General features: G+C 38.1%; 1 protein-coding gene across 4 annotated transcripts in view; it reads left to right on the forward strand.

Moving 5' to 3' along the window:
- The window catches only part of DPYD (dihydropyrimidine dehydrogenase), a 913720-nt gene that overhangs the window by 512525 nt on the left and 378591 nt on the right, over nt 1-22604 (forward strand). For all 4 annotated transcript variants that reach the window (XR_014054766.1, XR_014054765.1, XM_081493632.1 and 1 more), the window contains exon 14: nt 14843-15007. Coding sequence is in view for 2 of the 4 variants with exons in the window: in XM_081493632.1 (XP_081349758.1) it covers nt 14843-15007 (165 nt within the window). In the remaining 2 variants the exon portion in view is untranslated. The remainder of the gene's footprint in view (nt 1-14842; nt 15008-22604) is intronic.

A 22604-nucleotide genomic window follows, 5' to 3' on the forward strand; every position in this document is an offset into this window, starting at 1 on the left:
CAGGAATCAAAACCTTATCTCTTTTGTCTCCTGCATTGGCAGGTGGATTCTTTTAGCAGGTGAATTCTTTTACCACTGTGCCACCCTTTTTAAAGCCTGAAAAGGTGCTAAATTGTCTCCCTAATTATTCTACTGCACAGTGCACTATAGTTATTTGTTTTTCTCCTTGCTCCTTCACTCTCTTACCCTCCTTACATAGAGTAGCCATTCAGTCAGTTGCGTCCAACCCAAGATTGAGATTAAATGCACCCTAGTCCATTTTGTGTTAGCAGTCTTCAGCACATATATACATTAGAAATACAGAATTACCAGTGTGGTCTAAAACATGAGAGAGTTTCAAAGGTTCTTAGAACTTTCATCTTGCAACATTTGGGGCCACAGGAATAAGAAATGGACTATCATGATTGATTCAAGACTTTGGAAAGTTTAAGTTCACTAAAGAATAATAAATTTGTCTTTTTCCTATTTAATGAGGCTTTATCAATGCCCATATCATTAATTTCTTTCTAAGGTGAACTTGTCCTAGTGTAAAAGACTTGTTTAAGATTACTTGTTCAGCTCTCAGTTACTCCATGTTTGGTTACATGAGCATCTATGTGTAAGTAAGTAAGTAAGATAGACAGAGTGCCTGATGAACTATGGATGGAGGTTCGTGACATTGTACAGGAGACAGGGAGCAACACCATCCCCAAGAAAAAGAAATGCAAAAAACCAAAATGGCTGTCTGAGGAGGCCTTACAAATAGCTGTGAAAAGAAGGGAAGTGAAAAAAGCAAAGGAGAAAAGGAAAGATATACCCATTTGAATGCAGCGTTCCAAAGAATAGCAAGGAGAGATAAGAAAGCCTTCCTCAATGATCAGTGCAAAGAAATAGAGGAAAACAATAGAATGGGAAAGACTAAAATTCTCTTCAAGAAAATTAGAGATACCAAGGGAACATTTCACACAAAGATGGGTTCAATAAAGGACAGAAATGGTATGGACCTAACAGAAGCAGAAGATATTAAGAATAGATGGCAAGAATACACAGAAAAACTGTACAAAAAAGATCTTCACAACCCAGATAATCACGATGGTGTGATCACTCACCTAGAGCCAGACATCCTGGAATGTGAAGTCAAGTGGGCCTTAGGGAGCATCACTACGAACAAAGCTAGTGGAGGTGATGGAATTCCAGTTGAGCTATTTCAAATCCTAAACGATGATGCTGTGAAAGTGCTGCACTCAATATTGCAGCAAAATTGGAAAACTCAGCAGTGGCCACAGGACTGGAAAAGGTCACTTTTCATTCCAATCCCTAAGAACAGCATGCCAATGAATGCTCAAACTACCGCATAATTGCACTCATCTCACACGCTAGCAAAGTAATGCTCAAAATTCTCCAAGCCAGGCTTCAACAGTACAGGAACTGTGAACTTCCAGATGTTCAAGGTGGATTTAGAAAAGGCAGAGGAACCAGAGATCAAATTGCCAACACCCACTGGATCATCAAAAAAGCAAGAGAGTTCCAGAAAAGCATCTATTTCTGCTTTATTGACTATGCAAACCTTTGACTGTGTGGATCACAATAAATTGTGGAAAATTCTGAAAGAGATGTGAATACCAGACCACTTGACCTGCCTCTTGAGAAACCTGTGTGCAGGTCAGGAAGCAACAGTTAGAACTGGACATGGAACAACAGACTGGTTCCAAATAGGAGAAGGAGTATGTCAAGGCTGTATATTGTCACCTTGCTTATTTAACTTATATACAGAGCACATCATGAGAAACACTGGGCTGGATGAAGCAGAAGCTGGAATCAAGATTGTCGGGAGAAATATCAATAACCTCAGACATGCAGATGACTCCACCCTTATGGCAGAAAGTGAAGAAGAACTAAAGAGCCTCTTGATGAAAGTGAAAGAGGAGAGTGAAAAAGTTGGCTTACAGCTCAACATTCAGAAGACAAAGATCATGGCATCCCGACCCATCACTTCATGGCAAATAGAGAAACAGTGGAAACAGTGTCAGACTTTATTTTTGGGGGCTCCAAAATCACTGCAGATGGTGACTGCAGCCATGAAATTAAAAGACGCTTACTCTTTGGAAGAAAATTTATGACCAACCTAGACAGCATATTAAAAAGCAGAGACATTACTTTTCCAACAAAGGCCCATCTAGTCAAGGCTATGGTTTTTCCAGTAGTCGTGTATGGATGTGAGAGTTGGACTATAAAGAAAGCTGAGCACCAAAGAATTGATGCTTTTTATCTATTGTGTTGGAGAAGACTTTTGAGAGTTCCTTGGACTGCAAGGAGATCCAACCAGTCCATCCTAAAGGAAATAAGTCCTGATATTCATTGGAAGGACTGACGTTGAAGCTGAAACTCAAATACTTTGGCCACCTGATGTGAAGAACTGACTCATTTGAAAAGACCCTGATGCTGGGAAAGATTGAAGGTGGGAGGAGAAGGGGATGACAGAGGATGAAATGGTTGGATGGCATCACTGACTCAATGGACATGGGTTTGAGTAAGCTCTGGGAGTTGGTGATGGACAGGGAGGCCTGGGGTGCTGCAGTCCATGGGGTCACAAAGAGTCAGACATGGCTGAGCAAGTGAACTTAACTGAACTGAAGTAAGTGTAAGTCACTTAGTCGTGACCAACTCTTTGAGACCCCATGGACTCTCACCCAGCAGGCTCCTCTGTCCATGAGATTTTCCAGGCAAGTTTATTGGAGTGCATCACCATTTCCTTCTTCAGAGGATCCTCCCAACCCAGGGATTGAACCCGGGTCTCCTGCAATGCAGGCAGATTCTTTACCGACTGAGCTACAAGGGAAGCCCTGAGCATCTATGTGAATCTTAATTGATTCTACTGTGCTATGGGTGTAAGTCGCTTCAGTTATATCCAAGTATTCGTGACCGTGTTTACTGCAGCCTGCCAGGCTCCTCTGTCCATGGGATCCTCCAGGCAAGAATATTGAAGTGGGTTGCCACGCCCTCATCTAGGGAATCTTCCCCACCCAGGGATCAAACCTGACTCTCTTATGTTCCCTGCATTGGTAGGTGGGTTCTTTACCACTATCACCACCTGGGGAGCCCTCTTCCTTACTGGATAAAGTTAACTATACAAATAGGGACTCTCAGACCCAAGTTAAACACATCAGAGTCTCTGCCACCATGGTTGGTGGACATGAGAGATTACTAGTTTGGGGGAGAGACTATATGTACAACTTATAACTTGAGACCTGTCACAGACTTGTGTTCTGTCATTAGAACTGAGATAGAGGAAGCCCTCTGTAGGAAAAAAAAAAAAAAGAATGAATAGATATACAAATTGAAGCAGAGAAGAGACAGAGAGTCAATTCCTAACTGAATATCCTTTCTGGCATTATGTGATATATTCCTTTTCTTTAAAGCACACATGCCACATCCCACTTTTAAAATATAATTTGTTTAAGTCAATTTATATTTCTTGCAACTAAAGTCAGTCCTAATTATTATAATGTACATAAACGTTAAATCACTAATAATTTTATTACTCATATAACATAAATACAGCTAGATTCTAGTCTCATTTCTAATGCTCACTGGAACTGTGCAACAGTGGGCATGTCACTTTAATTTCTCTAAGCCCTGATTGTAGCATAAACTGCATGGTGATGGAGTTGCGAAGATCAAATGAATGATCTATGTGAAATATTTGTGCTATAAAAATCTAAATTATTATTGTTTCTGCATTTTCAATACCACTGTTTCTCTGATAAATTGTTTTGTGTTGTTAGGATAACACTGTTGATCTTGTTTACTGTGTTTACTCATGTGCATAGACAGATTTAAAGTTCCTGATGACAAATGGGTAAATGTCACTAATTCAAGTTTTTGCGTGCTATCTTTGTACAAGATACTAGGATGGAAAATTGATGTATTAGGAACAAATTCTCATCCTACCCATGTCACTCATCCAAAATGACAAAATGGAAATTATTCTGACCATTATAAAGTTTATTTCAGGGACTAATCAAATATTAATAAACTAAGTTCATGAAGAAAATAAAATGTTAGAGAGTTCTTTCATAATAGTGGAGTTGAACTGGAAACTGGGCCACTCTTGAATTTTATTTTACTTTTTGCTATTCCCAGGGTAGCAGTATGCCAGATTTATAATGATGGAATCATATTATGTAACAGGATATTTGTCATTAGATTTATCTGTAAAGTGAGTCTATGCTTTATGGAATAATGTATAGTTAAATCCCACTTATATAGAAGGTGATATACTTTAAAGGACATTTTTTTCCTGTATTGCATGACATTTTTGAAATTCTATTACAACCAAATAAAAGACTTTTTGGATAAAAAACAACCAATTCGCTGCAGAATCTTGGAAATGAAAAAGGAATAAATATACCTAAGATTTATGTTACAGGTTTCTAGGTAAACTAATAAAATTTTATCAATAGCTTATAACAATATTCACTATGCTAGCACAAAATTCATTAAACAGATTTCTTATTCTACCATGTGTTTCTGCAGTTCAGGAATAAATCTTCTTTAAAATTAACATATTATGGATGCTTGTAGAAAGCCTCTGTTGCTCCTTCACCCTCTAATTTCTCCCCCAACTTACTCCAAAAAGTAACAGTGGTAATTGTTTTAAGTTATTCTCTGACTTATTTTTTATATTTCATCACAGAAGGATGTTTTAGGTATCATAGTCTATATTTTTTTTTATATCTTGCTCTTTTCACTTAACATATTTTTAAAATACATTTGTTGTAGTATGGTAGCTGCGGTTCACTCTGCAAATTTTATTTTTCATTTTCATCTACCATTTTTGGATGCCAATTCTTTTCTAGTTTTTATCAAATCATCTCTGAAAAGTTTCCTTTTCCTTTTCATTGAGTCCATTGTGACTATCTTACTCTGGCAGTAACCATGGAAACAGCATAGTTTTGTTTTTTCTTTTAAACATGAGAGGTCAAGTAAATGATCTTAAACAAACAAATATAATCAGCCTGTTTACCATTTAAATCTCTTTACTAGTACTGAAAAATCACTATCATCACTCTGAATATTAAGAGGTCACTAGCACTCCATTTAATAATGGTAATTACAGTATCACATGAAGCAGAGATATCATCTAATGCTTTCTCATCAATAAATATCAATTTTTAAAAAAATTTGAATATTTTTAATGCACCAAACACAAGAACTATGGTTATTCATCTTCTTTGTTATAAAGAATAAACTTGTATCTGTTTTATTTTTGAATAAAGTGAAAAGAAAGTGAAGTCGCTCAGTCATGTCTGACTCTTTGCAACCCCATGGACTGTAGCCCACCAGGCTCCTCTATCCATGAAATTCTCCAGGCAAGAGTACCAGAGTGGGTTGCCATTTTCTTCTCCAGGGGATCTTCCCGATCCAGGGATTGAACCCCGGTCTCCCACGTTGTAGGCAGACGCTTTACTGACTGAGCCACCAGGGAAGTCATAAGCGCTTTGCTGGACTGGCTGTGTAGAGATACCCCACGGCCAAGGTCAAAGAAACCCCAGTAAGATGGTAGGCGCTGGAACAGCTGTTAGGAGATACCCCGTGTCCAAGGGCAAAGGAGAAGCCCCAGCAAGACGGTAGAAGGGGCGAATTCGCGTTTAGAATCAAACCCCATTCCTGCCAGAGATGCTCAGAGTGCTCAAACAAACCTTGTGCACACCAGGAGCCAGGAACCCCACAGAGACTGAGACAGAATTGTGTTTGAGCATCTCCTGTGGAGGTACAGGTTAGGAGTGGTCTGCCGCAGGGACAGGTGCTCTGGCTGTGGGTATGGCATAAGTCCTCTAGGAGGAGGTCACCATTAACCCCACCATAGAGGTGCCAGAACTTACATAGGACTGGGGAAAAGACTCTTGGAGGGCACAAACAGAACCTTGTGCACCAGGACCCAGGAGAAACGAACAGTGACCCCACAGGAGACTTGCCTGTGGGTGTTTAGGAGTTTCCGGCAAAGGCTTGGATTGATGGTGGCCTGCAGCAAGTGTTGCAGGCATTAGCAGTACATGCATGGGATCCTTTGAGGAAGGTCACCATTATCTTCATTACCTCCACCATAGTTTGGCCCCAGGTAAATAGCAGGGAGGGAACACAGCTCCACCCATCAACAGAAAATTGGATTAAATATTTACTGAGCATGGCCCTGCCTATCAGAACAAGACCCGGTATCGCCCTCAGTCAGTCTGTCCCATCAGGAAGCTTTCATAAGCCTCTTATCCTTCTCCATCAGAGGGCAGACAGACTGAAAACCACAATCACAGAAAACTAACCAGTCTAATCACATGGACCACAACCTTGTCTAACTCATTGAAACTATGAGCCATGCTGTGTAGGGCCACCCAAGACAGATGGGTCATGGCAGAGAGTTCTGACAAAATCTGGTCCACTGGAGAAGGGAATGGCAAACAACTTCAGTATTCCTGCCTTGAGAACCCCATGAACAGTGTGAAGAGGCAAAAAGATAGGACACTTAAAGAGGGACTCCCCAGGTCAGTAGGTGCCCAATATGCTACTGGAGATCAGTGGAGAAATAACTCCAGAAAGAATGATGGGATGGAGCCAAAGCAAAAACAATACCAGCTGTGGATGTGACTGGTGATAGAAGCAAAGTCCGATGCTGTAAAGAGCAATATTGCATAGAAACCTGGAATGTTAGGTCCATGAATCAAGGCAAATTGGAAGTGGTCAAAGAGGAGATGGCAAGAGTGAACATAGACATTTTAGGAATCAGCGAACTAAGATGGACTGGAATGGCTGAATTTAACTCAGATGACAATTGTATCTACTATTGTGGGCAAGAATCCCTTAGAAGAAATGGAGTAGCCATCATAGACAACAAAAGAGTCCAAAATGCAGTATTTGGGTGCAATCTCAAAAATGACAGAATGATCTCTGTTTGTTTCCAAGGCAAACCATTCAATATCATGGTAATCCAAGTCTATACCCCAACCAGTAATGCTGAAGAAGCTGAAGTTGAACGTTTCTATGAAGACCTACAAGACCTTCTAGAATTAACACCCAAAAAGATGTCCTTTTCATTATAGGGGACTGTAATGCAAAATTAGAAAGTCAAGAACTACCTAGAGTAACAGGCAAATTTGGCCTTGGGGTACAGAATGAAGCAGGGCAAAGGCTAATAGAGTTCTACCAAGAGAACGCACTGGTCATAGCAAACACCCTCTTCCAACAACACAAGAGAATACTCTACACGTGGACATCACCAGATGGTCAACAGCGAAATCAGTTTCATTATATTCTTTGTGGGCAAAGATGGAGAAGCTCTATACAGTCAGCAAAAACAAGACTAGGAGCTGACTATGGCTCAGATCATGAACTCCTTACTGCCAAATTCAGACTTAAGTTGAAGAAAGTAGGAAAAACCACTAGACCATTCAGGCATGAACTAAATCAAATCCCTTACGATTATATGGTGGAAGTGAGAAATAGATTTAAGGGACTAGATCTGATAGACAGAGTGCCTAATGAACTATGGATGGAGGTTCATGACATTGTACAGGAGACAGGGAGCAATACCATCCCCAAGAAAAAGAAACGCAAAAAAGCAAAATGGCTGTCTGAGGAGGCCTTACATACAGCTGTGAAAAGAAGAGAAGCCAAAAGCAGAGGAGAAAAGGAAACATATACCCATTTGAATGCAGCGTTCCAAAGAATAGCAAGGAGAGATAAGAAAGCCTTCCTCAATGATCAGTGCAAAGAAATAGAGGAAAACAATAGAATGGGAAAGACTAAAATTCTCTTCAAGAAAATTAGAGATACCAAGGGAACATTTCACACAAAGATGGGTTCAATAAAGGACAGAAATGGTATGGACCTAACAGAAGCAGAAGATATTAAGAATAGATGGCAAGAATACACAGAAAAACTGTACAAAAAAGATCTTCACGACCCGGATAATCACGATGGTGTGATCACTCACCTAGAGCCAGACATCCTGGAATGTGAAGTCAAGTGGGCCTTAGGAAGCATCACTACGAACAAAGCTAGTGGAGGTGATGGAATTCCAGTTGAGCTATTTCAAATCCTAAACGATGATGCTGTGAAAGTGCTGCACTCAATATGCCAGCAAATTTGGAAAACTCAGCAGTGGCCACAGGACTGCAAAAGGTCACTTTTCATTCCAGTCCCTAAGAAAAGCAATGTCAAAGAATGCTCAAACTACCGCACAATTGCACTCATCTCACATGCTAGCAACTTAATGCTCAAAATTCTCCAAGTCAGGCTTCAATAGTACAGGAACCGTGAACTTGCAGATGTTCAAGCTGGAATTAGAAAAGGCAGAGGAACCAGAGATCAAACTGCCAACATTGCTGGATCATCTAAAAAGCAAGGGAGTTCCAGAAAAATATCTATTTCCACTTTATTGACTGTGCCAAAGCCTTTGACTGTGTGGATCACAATAAGTTGTGGAAAATTCTGAAAGAGATGGGAACACCAGACCACCTGACCCGCCTCTTGAGAAACCTGTGTGCAGGTCAGGGAGCAACAGTTAGAACTGGACATGGAACAACAGACTGGTTCCAAATTGAAAAAGGAGTATGTCAAGGCTGTATATTTTCACCCTGCTTATTTAATTATTATGCAGATTTCATCATGAGAAACTCTGGGTTGTATGAAGCAGAAGCTGGAATCAAGATTGTCAGGAGAAATATCAATTACTTCAGATATGCAGATGATACCACCCTTATGGCAGAAATTAAAGAAGAACTAAAGAGCCTCTTGATGAATGTGAAAGAGGAGAGTGAAAAAGTTGGCTTAAAGCTCAACGTTCAGAAAACTAAGATCATGGCATCCGGACCCATCACTTCATGGCAAATAGATGGAGAAACAGTGGAAACAGTGGCAGACTTTATTTTTTTTTTTTGGCTCCAAAATCACTGCAGATGGTGACTGCAGCCATGAAATTAAAAGACGCTTACTCTTTGGAAGAAAAGTTATGACCAATCTAGATAGCATATTAAAAAGCAGAGACATTACTTTGCCAACAAATGTCCATCTAATCAAGGCTATGGTTTTTCCAGTAGTCATGTATGAATGTGAGAGGTGGACTATAAAGAAAGCTTAGCGCCAAAGAGTTGATGCTTTTCAATTGTGATGCTGGAGAAGACTTTTGAGAGTCCCTTGGGCTGCAAGGAAATCCAACTAGTCCATCCTAAAAGAAATCAGTCCTGAATGTTCATTGGAAGGACTGATGTTGAAGCTAAAGCTCCAATACTTTGGCCACCTGATATGAAGAGCTGACTCAGTTGAAAAGACTGACTCATTTTAAAAGACCCTGATGCTGGGAAAGATTGAAGGCGAGAGGAGAAGGGGAAGGCTGAGTATGAGATGGTCGGATGGCATCACTGACTCAATGGACATGAGTTTGAGCAATCTCCCGGAGCTGGTAATGGACAGGGAGGTCTGGCGAGCTGCAGGCATGGATTTGCAAAGAGTCTGACATGACTGAGTGACTGAACTGAACTGAACTGATTTTTGAATATGTTTATTTTGTTTTGATATCTACCTTGCAATGCTAATATGATGTAGCTATTAAATATTAAAGCAAAATATTATCTTATTAAATAATACAGTCTCGTATTCTCAGGTCAAATTCTTTAGTAAGTTATTGCCCAATTATTGAAGCTCTAACTCTAGTCAGATAACTAGGGAAAACTGGTTGTATCCAAGTTTTCATTCATCTTTCATTTAATTCAAAAAGTCTGAATCTCCAGTCAGTGGAGAACGTTTTTGACAAAGCAGTGGCATATATGACTGAATTTGGGAAACAAAATCTAAAATAAAGTTTATGTTACGATTTATCACTGGGTGACCATATTGGAATTTTGGCAGTTTACCTGAATTTGAAATATTCATATGCTGAATTTTTAAATTGCCGTGATGGTAACAGTTGACTCATGGATAGTTGACGAGTTCTACACAATAGGTGGCTGTAATTGGGGCAGTTTTAAGGATCTTCTGTGCTTGAGTTAAGGAAAGAGAAAATTGATCCATTTAGAGGAGCACTATTGTTGTTCAGTCACTAAGTGATGCTTGTGTGTGTGCTAACTCACTTCAGTCATGTCTGACTCTTTGCAACACTATGGACTGTAGCCAGCCGGGCTCCTCTGTCCATAGCATTCTCCAGGCAAGAATATGGAGTGGGTTGCCATGCTCTCCTCCAGAGAAATTTTCCCAACTCAGGCATTGAACCCACGTTTGTTACATCTCCTGCATTGGCAGGCGAGTTCTTTACTACTAGCACCATCTGGGAAAGCTGCTAAGTCATAAATCAACATAAAGGAATAAACAATATGTGTCATGAAGTAGACAAAGTTTCCCTTTGATTTGCCTTGTACTTCCTGTTGATTCTTGGTTAAGGAAATCATTGATAATCCTCAAATGATATATTACAGTTTAACATTGGTTTATAGAAGAGGAAAATGAAATGACTCCAACATTAACAATAAATTCAACCCATAGTACACAAAATCTCTAATGGAAGAATTTGAGATTTTAAGGTATCACTGAGGCAGGACATTTGAAGAAAGGAGCATTTGCTTAACTTTCCTTAAATTAAATGTCACAGCTTATTGACCCTTTGGCTGTTTTGAGTTCCTGGGCAAATTGTCATTAGAAGAAATCCTGTAAAATAGCATATGGCTTAAAATTTCTGGACTATTGAGTTTTTCCTTTCTCAGTGCAGCTGTTATTCTTCTAGTCATGTCTTTTAATTTTATTATATAAAAAAATCTCTGCACAGTCTATGAAGATGTGAGCACAGCCTAGGCACAAGTAAATACAAGAGGCAACTATAGTTGGTTTAGGTCTTGATAGGAAGAAATCATCTTCTTATCAGGACCTTTACCCGAAGAAATCTCTTAGGAATTCTTATCCACTTGAACTGGAAAAGCATAGGAGTTAGTTTATATACGAATAAGTTTATTCTGTTTGGATCTTAGAGATCTGATAAATCCAGCAATTTAGAGTCAACATTCAAAAAGGTCTTAGAAGTTACAGAGTGATCAAGTTCAATTATGCTTTGTGTCATCGAAGCTCTGCAGTAGGCTAGGATGGGGAGAAGTGGAGTATTGGGCAAACTGCATCACTGCCTGCAGGTATCAGGATGTAGCCATAGTGTCTGGTAGGGGACTGTTTTCAGAGAAAGTGTCTCTGAGGGATCAGGGTAAGCAAGTAAATGGACTAGTGTGTGTGTGTGCATGCTAAGTTGCTTCAGTAGTGTCTGACTCTTTGCGACATTGTGGACTGTAGCCCGCCAGGCTCTTCTGTCTATGGTATTCTCCAGGCAAGAATACTAGAGTGGATTGCCATTCCCTCCTTCCCTCCTCCAGGGAGTCTTCCTATTTAAGCCACAAATGAATGAGTTCCTGAATGTAAGTCCAAGCCCATTTGTTCACCAACAGAATAAGGCCAACAGTGAATACCTTATAGTTCCCATGCCTCAGGACAAGACCTATTCTAGTGCCTAGGGTTTTAGTCTAGGTTCATTCTTAAAACATTATTTGAAACAACAAGGATCTACTGCATAGCAACTATCTTGTAATAACCTATAATGGAACAAATCTGAAAAAAAAAACACACACTGTGCATGCATGCTCAGTTGTGTCCAACTCTTTGCAGACCCATGGACCATGCCAGGCTGTTGTCCACGGAATTTTCCAAGCAGTAATACTGGAGTAGGTTGCCTTTTCCTACTTGAGGGATCTTCATGACTCAGGGATAAAACCCATGTTTCCTGTGACTTCTGCATTGGTAGGAGGATTCTTTACCATTGCACCACCTGGGAAAGGCACGCACGCACACACACACACACACACACACGCACACGCACATATGAAAGAATCATTTTGCTCTACACATGAAACTAACACAACATTATAAATCAGCTGTACTTCAATTGAAAAAAATTATTTGATCACATTAAAAGCTAGGCTAGAAGCTGGTTATGTAATAGTAAACAGGATATAGTTTCTTTCTTTCAAAATTTACACTCTACTGGAATGTACTGACAAGAATATAGACAATAAAAATATAGAGTATTAAGAGTACCATTTGGGAAAGTTATGTACTGTGACAATGATGTGAATAAGATCAGATTAAGACCTGATGGTGTTGGAGAGATCAGAAAGGATTCCTAAATAGACTGAAGTCTAAGGTAAGTCCTAAAGAACAGGCAGGAGCAGCGAGTCTAACACATGGGTCAGTTTTGTTGAATAAGCAGAAAGTGCCTCTTCCAGATGCAGGGGTTCAGAATTAACCTCCCCAAAATGTGTCACTTTTGCATGAAGGTTATTTTGAGCTAAAAGAAGTCAAGATCCTGCAGCTTCAGAAAGAGAAACCATTGCCCTCCCTTAACTACATAGAATTTAAATTAGGAATTTTTCCCAGAAAGGAGTTACTTACCTAAAGTGACCCCATCTATACAAGGCAAGCATCTACTTACCAAATATTTACTCTTCTTACTGACCTATAATGACCCTTCTGTTCTTGGAAGCCCTGTACACCCATTCCTTTCCTTAACTCTAAATGGCATGTATATTTCATTTAACTTTTCTGTCTTTGAACCTCTCATGTATGTGGCGACTCACGCTCTCATGTATGTGGAATTCCTGTACATATGAAGTGAATTTCATTTTATCCTGTTAGTCTGTCTCATGTCAGTTTAATTCTTAGACTGGTCTGAAAAATCTAGAAACGTAGAGGAAAGTTTTTTCCTCCTTAACACAGACCAATAAATTATAAAACAGTCATTTAAAACATGTGGCTTTTCATTTGTGGAACTACCCAGTACTAGGGCACATGACTTGAACTGAATATGAACTCTTGTCCTGAATGTATTTGCCTCTTTGGTCAAATTCTCCTGTGCTGAGCACAGCCTGTGACCTAGATTGGCCTTATCAAGGTGACGAAAAATTAGAGTAGAGGAGATAGCAGAGGAAAGGAGGAGCTCAAAGCTTAAAATTATGGCTCTTGAAAATTGAAATATGAGAGAAAATCAGCCTGACTTGAATGAAATGTTTCTAGAATTGTCCTCTCAGACCCTGACAGCCTGAGAGTCCCTACCTGGATGAGCTGCACAGAAGCTACCTGCAGAGATACATTCCACACATTTAAGCATTTGCCAAGAAAGAAATTGGACTCACTAGGCATGAGCTTCCTGGAGTGACTCTATATGTCATTTTACCCGTTACGATTGTGTAACATGGTTTCACAATAGCAAATCAAAGTAAGGCTGGTGACGTTCCTACAATTACAATAGAAGTGAAATAGCTTAATTAGTAAAACATTAACTGGCAGGATTCCTATAAGTAAAAACGTACATATTGAAGGCAGCTTATTGTAACATTTATACCATTTATTTTATAATATACTAATTCGAATGTAAAAGTGAATGTAAATTGCCAGAAATTAACATGCAATGTGTAGAAAAGTCCTTTTATCCTCTGCAACTGTAGCATTTGGCAGATTCAGGAATAAATAATCTTTTGTGGCAAGGGTATGCCTTATCAAACATATGCAGATCAGCACTAATTAATGCTAATTAAGGTTTCCTGTCTATCTAGTTGGAAAAACGTCCAAATGTTATGAAATCCAGTTAGTATGCCTATTACGCTAATTGTTTTATATGGGGTGGTTCTTAATTAAAATATGTAAATTGACCTTAATTGCTATATACTAATGGGGGTTCATGTTATCTCACTAAAAGTGACAAGATGGTGAGGAGGGGTACTTAAATGACTAATTCTGATAAATCCTTAACTAAATGACCTTTACTCAGAATTAATTTTAATTGGAAGTTGGCTAAAGAAACATTTTTCTTCTTTGTTTCATTTTAGTTTTTCTTAATGTAAGAATGTTCCTCTTCTTTGTTAATACAGCTTTAGAAGCAGTTATGGAATGTTAATTACACTTAACAAGCAAGTTAATTTGACTGTTTACTGTTTATAGTTATCAGGAAGTTATTGATATCCTCATTTCAGTTTTGGGAAAAATTAGTTCTTATTGAATGTAAATTTATAGTTAGAATCATATAGGTAAGTCAACCTAGTTTGTTAGAATGTGTTTTAAAGTTTGATGAGTCAGTGGTGCTAATATATACTCTAGCTGATTATATTGAAATTACTTTTAAAAAAATATTTTTTCTTTGCAAACATTAACTCTTATTTGAGTTAAAATCTCACTGATGATACTTAGATTAAATAGACTGAAACAATATTTTGACATTTTACTTGATGCGTTTTTATTATTTAATTAACATGTATATGCCACTGCTGCTGCTGCTAAGTCGCTTCAGTCGTGTCCTACTCTGTGCGACCCCATAGACAGCAGCCCACCAGGTTCCCCCGTCCCTGGGATTCTCCAGGCAAGAACACTGGAGAGGGTTGCCATTTTCTCCTCCAATGCATGAAAGTAAAAGTGAAAGTGAAGTCGCTCAGTCTTAGCGACCCCATGGACTGCAGCCTACCAGGCTCCTCCATCCATGGGATTTTCCTGGCGAGAGTACTGGAGTGGGTTAACATTGCCTTCTCCAGTATATGCCACAAACCAGTGTAAATGAATTTATGTATTTTTTCCACCGTCCTAACCTGACAATTATAGGAAGTAATTTAAATAAAGCTAACAAATATTATATTTTACTTTTTCATTAAGTAGTTTATGTTCAGCTGTAATTTAAAATTTATTAAAAATGTGAGACAGGACTTGGTAGAATGCTGTCATATGGAAATGAGCATAGAATGAAGATAACAGTTTTTCTTTGTAGAAAGGAGACCCAATATCTTTACTCTTTCAACAGGATATAGTGACAAATGTTTCACCCAGAATCATCCGGGGGACCACCTCTGGCCCGATGTATGGCCCTGGACAAAGCTCTTTCCTGAATATTGAGCTCATCAGTGAAAAAACGGCTGCATATTGGTGTCAAAGTGTCACTGAACTAAAAGCCGACTTTCCAGACAATGTAAGTGTGATTTAACGCCTAAAACAAAAGAATTGGCATAAGTTGGTGAATGTTTATTTAAACATCCAATTCGTAGGCTTATAAATATTAATGTGTATAATATATTTTATTAAAGAATCTGCCAGTTGCTTTGCTGATGCATAGAAAGATAAAAAAGAAAGAAATGCTAAAGAACTCATAAAAATCCACACAATGTAAGGCTTTGTTATAAATGGGTGCCATGTAGATGGAAGAAGTATCTATATAAGCAGGAGGAAGAGAAATGAAATACTCATTTTATTGAGTTGGTTTTCAGTGTATGTGGCTAGTATTTATGAAGGTGATGACCTTAGGAAGAAATTGCAGACTAAATCATTTTAAATATAAAGCTGAAGCAGATGCAGAATTTCTTATGTAGTTTATATTTTTCAGTGGGAAATAACTTACCAAATATTTTAATACTTTTATTCTGAATGAGCAAACTAGCCTTTATAAAACCTTTTTTTCCTTCTAAAGTACTCTATACAAATATTACAGTAAAATCAGGCTTACAGTATTTCGTTTCTTTGTGGATTTTTATATATTGCCTGTGGTATTTTTTAGTCCACAGTATTTTTCTCTTCAATATTGGTTAGGATTGTTCTTAATGTCATTCATTCATTCTCCTCCTTGTCCCCTAGCCCCTTTCACTGTGCACACACATGCACCCCCCCACACACATTTCTCTCTCTCTCAGTGAGCTGGTGGTGAATTGATGTTGAGGTTTGAGCAATGTTTACATTGTAGAGAAGATTTTTCTGCAATGATCTTTTAGAGATAAATGAGAACACTTCAAATATTCTAATAACAAATAATTTAAATTCCAATGAAATATGTGAATATTTGCCCACAAACTGATAAATCAGAAAATTTTACAAAGGGACTTCAGCTATCACACAATTGCCTAGCTCATCAGGTTTATTTTTCTGTTTTAGAAAGCTCTAATTGTTTCCAAATTCTCTCTTATCTTAAAACAAAATATAATCACATAGGATACAATTTATCTTCCTCAGTTCAACCCTTCAGAAGTGAAAGAAACTATATAAAGGACATCTGAAATCAATAGCTTCTGCTTATTAGGAATTTTTCACTTTTGGAGCTTGATGTTGCAATTATCAGTTTGAGCATTATACAATCAACTCTAGTAACAATTTTGTTGGACTATTTGTATTTTAAATAATCCACATGTTTTGGGAACCTTTTCTCATAATGCCAAGGACAAAAGTGGTCAAACATAAAAATATTAATATATTTTTAAACATAGGCTACAGTTTTATGAAATAAAATAATAATGGTAATAAGTAAGTGTGTATGCATGCTTAGTTGGTTCAGTCGTGTCTGACTCTTTGTGACCCTATGACCCTATGTAAGAATGAGCACTTACATAATATTCACTCTGTACTAGATATGGTGACAAATGTTTTACATGTTTTAATACTCATTTAATTTTCTAATAGCTTTATAAGATAGGTAGTAGTATTCCCCCATTTCACAGATGAGGAAACTGAGGCATGTGGCATTAGGTAGCATGCCTAAGGCTTACAGCTGTTATATGGTGATGCCAAAATTTGAACTTGAAATTTGATTTTAGCATCCATGCCCTTTCTGATAATAGTGTTCAATAGTATACCTGTTTATATTGCAGTATCATTTCAGGTCCTCTTAAAAGCTCAGTATTACTTATTTAATGCAAAATAAGGATAGTATGAAATATTCCTTCAATAGTATTTAGATGAGCCAATGTATTTGAAAAAAAAAAACAAAAACCCTTTTTCTGGAAAATAACTCCTGTTAATGACTTGTCTTAAAGCTCACCTGATACTTTCTACCCTCTCTTGAGCAGGAATAAGATATTATAATAATGGCCTCTAAGAAACGACAGTAAGTAGACAAGAAAGTTAAGACAAAACCCTTGCTTTGTGATTCTACAGTCAAGTAGAAAGACTTGAACACATTTAAATGTTCTTTTCAATTTCCCTGGAAACAATTTTTTTCTCCTATAATGCTTCTTCTTCTGAGAAAACAATACATGCTTTTCTTGTTTCTGATTCTTTCACCATTTAGATTTCACTCATTATTCTTTTTCTGTATTCTTAGAACTAATTTCTAAAATTTTTACTCCCCATATCAAAGTTAACATTTTAAATACAATTAAAATGGCATTTCCATTTGAACCCATAGAAATAATGTGTCTGCACCTAGATATTGCCATGCTGAGAGTAGAATATCCCCCACTGTTTTAAAATCACTCTGATGCCAGACTCAATGAGCTGAATGAAAGAAGGTGACCCTTCATTTTCCAAGTTTAATTATCACTCTCACTGGAGTTTTCCCACATCATTCTCAAGTGCGTGGCTGCCACCTTTAATGACAGGGATTGGATAATTCAACCCATTGTGGCAGCTTCTAATCAAGGGATAACTTTTTTGAAAAAGAAATTGTGTTGGGGGGCTTATAGGTCAGCTAACACCCATAACCAGTATCTCTATTTCCAGAGTCAGTAGGCACCAGTTGACCATGGACTAGAGGAAACAGCTGGAAGAACATCTTGAATATAAAGATGAAATATCTTGTAAGGGGGCTTGTTTCTTAACTGTCACAGAATTATACCAAAGCCTACACTTAGGTGGGGTTCCCTGGTGGCATAGTGGTAAAGAATCCACCTGCCAATGCAGGAAACACAAGAGACATAGGTTTGATCCCTGGGTCAGAAAGATCCCCTGTAGTAGGAAATGGCAACCCACTCCTGTATTCTTTCCTGGAAAATTCCATGGACAGGGGAGCCTGGCGGGCTATAGTCCATGAGGTCACAAAGAGTTGGACATGACTTAGCAAGAGGGCACCCACACCCACATACACACCGCCCCCCCACCACACACACATACACTTATACTAGATTTCTTTTTGGCTTTCAAGGTTTCCTTTTATTTATCTGTGAGTTAAATTTGGCACACTGATAATGGGAAGGATTGGGGGCAGGAGGAGAAGGGGACGACAGAGGACGAGATGGTTGGATGGCATCACCGACTCGATGGACATGGGTTTGGGTAAACTCTGGGAGTTGGTGATGGACAGGGAGGCCTGGCATGCTGTGATTCATGGGGTCGCAAAGAGTCGGACACGACTGAGCGACTGAACTGAACTGAACTGAACTGAACTGAACTGATAATTGTATCAATCAATCTATTACTAAGAGGTTTATTTTTCCCTAAGCTGAGATTTTTGCAATGCTTATTATGAAATGTATAATTAAGGCTTACAGAAGTCAATTTTAAGTGAATCCTTTCATTCTCACTACAACAACCTTAGAAATCATATATTTTAGGCTTGCAAAAAATTTTACCAACAAATACCTGCTGCATTTTGTCTGAAGGCACTGAATTAGGAAGCAAAGACTGACATTTTCTATCATTTGTGGCAGTTAGAGTGAGAGTTAGGCAAAAGGTAAGGATTTATCAGTGAATCAGCTGGTGAAGGTAGAAAAGGGAATGATGGCTTTGTTAGAGAAATTAATAAAGGAAGAACAATGATATGTAATATACTTCTATTATAAGATATGTCATTTTTACTGAAGCCCTTTCTCATTTTATTACTGAAAGAGCAGCACTGCACACATTATGTTCAAAATGACTCCAAAGAAGTTGCTCTTCATCAGCATACTGAAGATGCATTCCTGATTAGTAGCCTCTAAATACAAAGTTCTTAACTTTGTGTGGGTGCCATGACCTCTGTAGGCACCCTGGTGAAACCTAAAAGCCTGTTTCAGAATACAATTTTTGAGTGCATAAAACAAAATTCACAAGGTAATAAAATATTCCCATTACATTAAAATGAAATTCTTGAATTATTTTTTAAAATATTAGTAATATATATTACTCTTTAGTAAGAGACTAAAAATATAATCTAATGGCAGATCTAATACCTACTGCAATCTCGATGTAATGGTGACTTCAAGTGACACCTTGAGCTATCTGCAGCAACTCTACATGATTTTATGTGGTTTCCTTTGGTGCAAAGTCACAGGTATTGATAGTGTGACACTGGTTTGTTGCTTTATGATAGAGGAAATGATACATTTGAATGCGAGTCTAGGGAAAATAAAGATCTAAATTTTCTTCCATCCAAGTTCATGAATTTACTATTTTCTATCAAGAGTTCTAAGGACTTCAGATTAAGAATTTGTGTCTTGCATTCCCTAATTCTAATTGACTGTTAGGGTCTCCAGGAGACAGTGTTCATTGCAGCACTGTTTACAACAACCAGGACGTGGAAACAACCTAAGTGCCCATCTACAGATGAATGGATAAAGACAATATAGTACATATATACAATGGAATATTACTCAGCCCTAAAAAAGAATGAGTTTGAGTCAGTTGTAGTGAGATAGATGAATCTAGAGCCTGTTATGCAAGGTGAAGTCAGTCAGAAAGAGAAAAACAAATATTGGATATTAACGCATGTTTATGAAAACTAGAAAATTAGCAGTGATGAACCTATTTGCAGGGAAGAAATGGAAATGTAGATGCACAGAATGGATTTGTGGACACAGTGGGGAAAGGAGAGGGAAGGATGAACTTAGAAAGTAGCATTCACATATATACACTGTGCTGCACTGTGCTTAGTCGCTCAGGCATGTCCAACTCTTTGCAACCCCTTGGACTCTAGCTAGCTAGGCTCCTCTGTCCATGGGAATTCTCCAGGCAAGAATACTGGAGTGAGTTGCCATGCCTTTCTCCAGGAGATCTTCCCAACCCGGGAATCAAACCCAGGTCTCCCACATTCCAGGCAGATTCTTTACTGTCTGACCCACGAGGGAAGCCCATATATATATATACTATCATGTGTAAAATAGATAGCTGGTGGAAAGCTGCTTTGTAACATGGGGAGCACGGGGTTGGGTTGGGCACATGGAAGGGAGTAGGAATATATATACACACATATATATATGTGTATGTGTATCTATATGTGCATATATATGTGTATATATGTATGTGTATATATATATGTATGTGTATATATATACACATACATATATATATAATTATGGCTGATTTGTGGTGTGGTACAGCAGAAATCAACACAATATTGTAAAGCAGTTATCCTCCAATTAAAAAATAAGTTAAAAAGCACAGTATGTTGTTCTAGGAAATTTATAACTAGAACATGAATCTGAGATGTGTCCTAGTTAAGCTGATACACTTGTAAGGAAAACTAAAAGAATTCTTTAGGCATCCAGGCAACAAGATACTATCAAAGGGGAAAGACAGTGATAAAAATTCTCAATATTAAAAATACTGCAGATATTAAATAAAGAAAAGAAAAGTTCAGCACCAAGTCTTAGCTTGACTGAAATGATGTGACCAAGATCAGGCACCCTACTCAGTTACCACTTTCATTATGGGTGAACTTGACTTCACCCAGAAATTAAGTCCAGCCTCATAGGAAAAAGAAAGTCACTGAATAAATATTTAGCATTACAGATTTAAAAGTAAAGCTCTACCACACTGCCTTGTTTTAGACCACTTTGGCAAGTTATTAGAAGGGACGTTTGCTGCGCCCTCTAGACAGTGTTCAGCCTGAATTCAGAAAGATGCTATAAGTTTCAAACAGAAGACCCTCTGGCCTGGTGTTTGCAGAGAGAGTTTTGGAAAGCCTCCCACCACTGAGCCATAGGAATCAGCCCGTCCCTATATCCAGAGCCCCTTCCAAGTGTCTGGGAAGAATGAAGGGTTAAAGCTGTACCCTCTCTGTTGATGGATCATGTCAGGTGTTTAATGGGTATGCAGTTCCCCATGCCTCCCTCGCTTTCACGCTCTCTGCCTCCCCTTCTCAGACCCCAGGTCAAGAAAACCCTCCCTATTTCCTCTGGGGTTTGGCCAGGTACTCTGCTACGGTCAAAAGTTTTTCAATCCTCATGACACTGATCATGGTGGTCTGTCGACATTTGTGCTGTGTATCAATGTCTGCCTCCCAACAAAGGAGGACTACTAAGTCAGGTGTTTTTCTGGCTCCTAGCACACGCCTGATATGTTGGACTTCTAGAAAATTATATCTATATATTAATAAAATGGTCACATTGTTTTATCATCTTAAGTTATAAGTTCAGTCTTTAAGACTAGCCTTAGCATTAATATATGGTATTGTTTCTCTCTCTCAGACTTACTTTACTCTTTATGACCCGCTCTAGGACCAAAGACTCAAGGTTGCAACACTGTGTCAAAGTGTGTGTCTTTTTCGGATGGATTTTGTATAACATTAACTTGTTAATTTTGAAAATATTTCTGTGCTTTGCAGATGATCCATGTTGAAAAGTAACTAAGTCTGTATGAAGGAGATGAAATAAAAATGATTCAGAATTTTTTTTAAAAAAAAAGAATCTCTGGGAGAGTTAGGCCCTATACTAATTCAATCATTTCAGTAATTCTGGCATGGATAAAGTGAATATATATCTATGTAAGTATGTGTATAGATACGTAATTGTGTATGTGTTTATATTTTTATAAAGTTCATCAATTGACTGTACTACATATATAATCAATATCACTCATGAACTTTGCATATATCATTAAATATTTATAAAACTCCTAAACCAGAACTATTTACTGGGAGCGGTTTATTTGTGCCAGGAACTGTACTAAGGGTTTTATGTGTCTGTGAAACAAAGATTTTCCCTATTTTACAGATGAGGGAACTGACATTAGAGATATTTCCTTAACTGTCCAGATCACAGAGTTAGTAAGTTAATGCGCTGGAACTGGAAATCATCCCATTATACATACCATGAAGTGGGTTTCCATTTGACTATAAAGAACCTGAGGAATTAACATATGTGTTACAATCCTCCCTTGCTGATATGGGCCAAATAGATTGAGCTTTCTTAACTGCAGACTCTCAAAAAAAAAAAAATAAAAACCCCAAATCTTTCACTTGACAAAGAAAGTTCAGTCATTAGTTCCAGTGAATAACATTTTATGGCTTAGCTCTTTTGGCTTTGCAGAGATGGAGGTGTATCTATAGAAAACAATACCAGCAACTTGGTGTAGACTAGCTTGAACTGTTACCCAGCCTCCTTTTAAGTTCTATATTTGAAAATAGGAAGTTGAGAGTCAGATCTAGGTATCTTCCAAACAGGAAGATGCTGTTTATTCAGCAGACATTCATCACCCCATCATTCCTGTACAGTCTTCTTACAGGTGTCCCGGAGGCTGACTCAGCAGAAGTGGGCTTTCTTTTCTTTGGCATGTGTGTAACTAAGTCTAACTAATTAGAAATAGGGGAGTGTTACTCATGCAATCTGGTCAGAGAAATAAAATTTAGTGACAAATAAAACTACAGTAAATGTATTATCAGCCAGCAGTGATCAGTTCACATTCATTACTTTTGCTTTCCTATCGCAGAGCTTATAAAGTACAAACAGCACCCTAGCTCTTCTTTCCTTGTATCCCAAGAAAAGGGTTTCACCAACAGAGATGTAAGAATTTCATATTTTTAGTGATTATTCTGAATTTGAGTTACTTATACTTTATGTAGAATATAAGGTCTTCTGATTTCTTCCTCAATGTTTTATTCATTGTACTTC

Source organism: Giraffa tippelskirchi, chromosome 5 (assembly GCF_054371585.1).
Source record: "Giraffa tippelskirchi isolate mGirTip1 chromosome 5, T2T-mGirTip1v1.2.pri, whole genome shotgun sequence".
Lineage (NCBI taxonomy): Eukaryota > Metazoa > Chordata > Mammalia > Artiodactyla > Giraffidae > Giraffa > Giraffa tippelskirchi.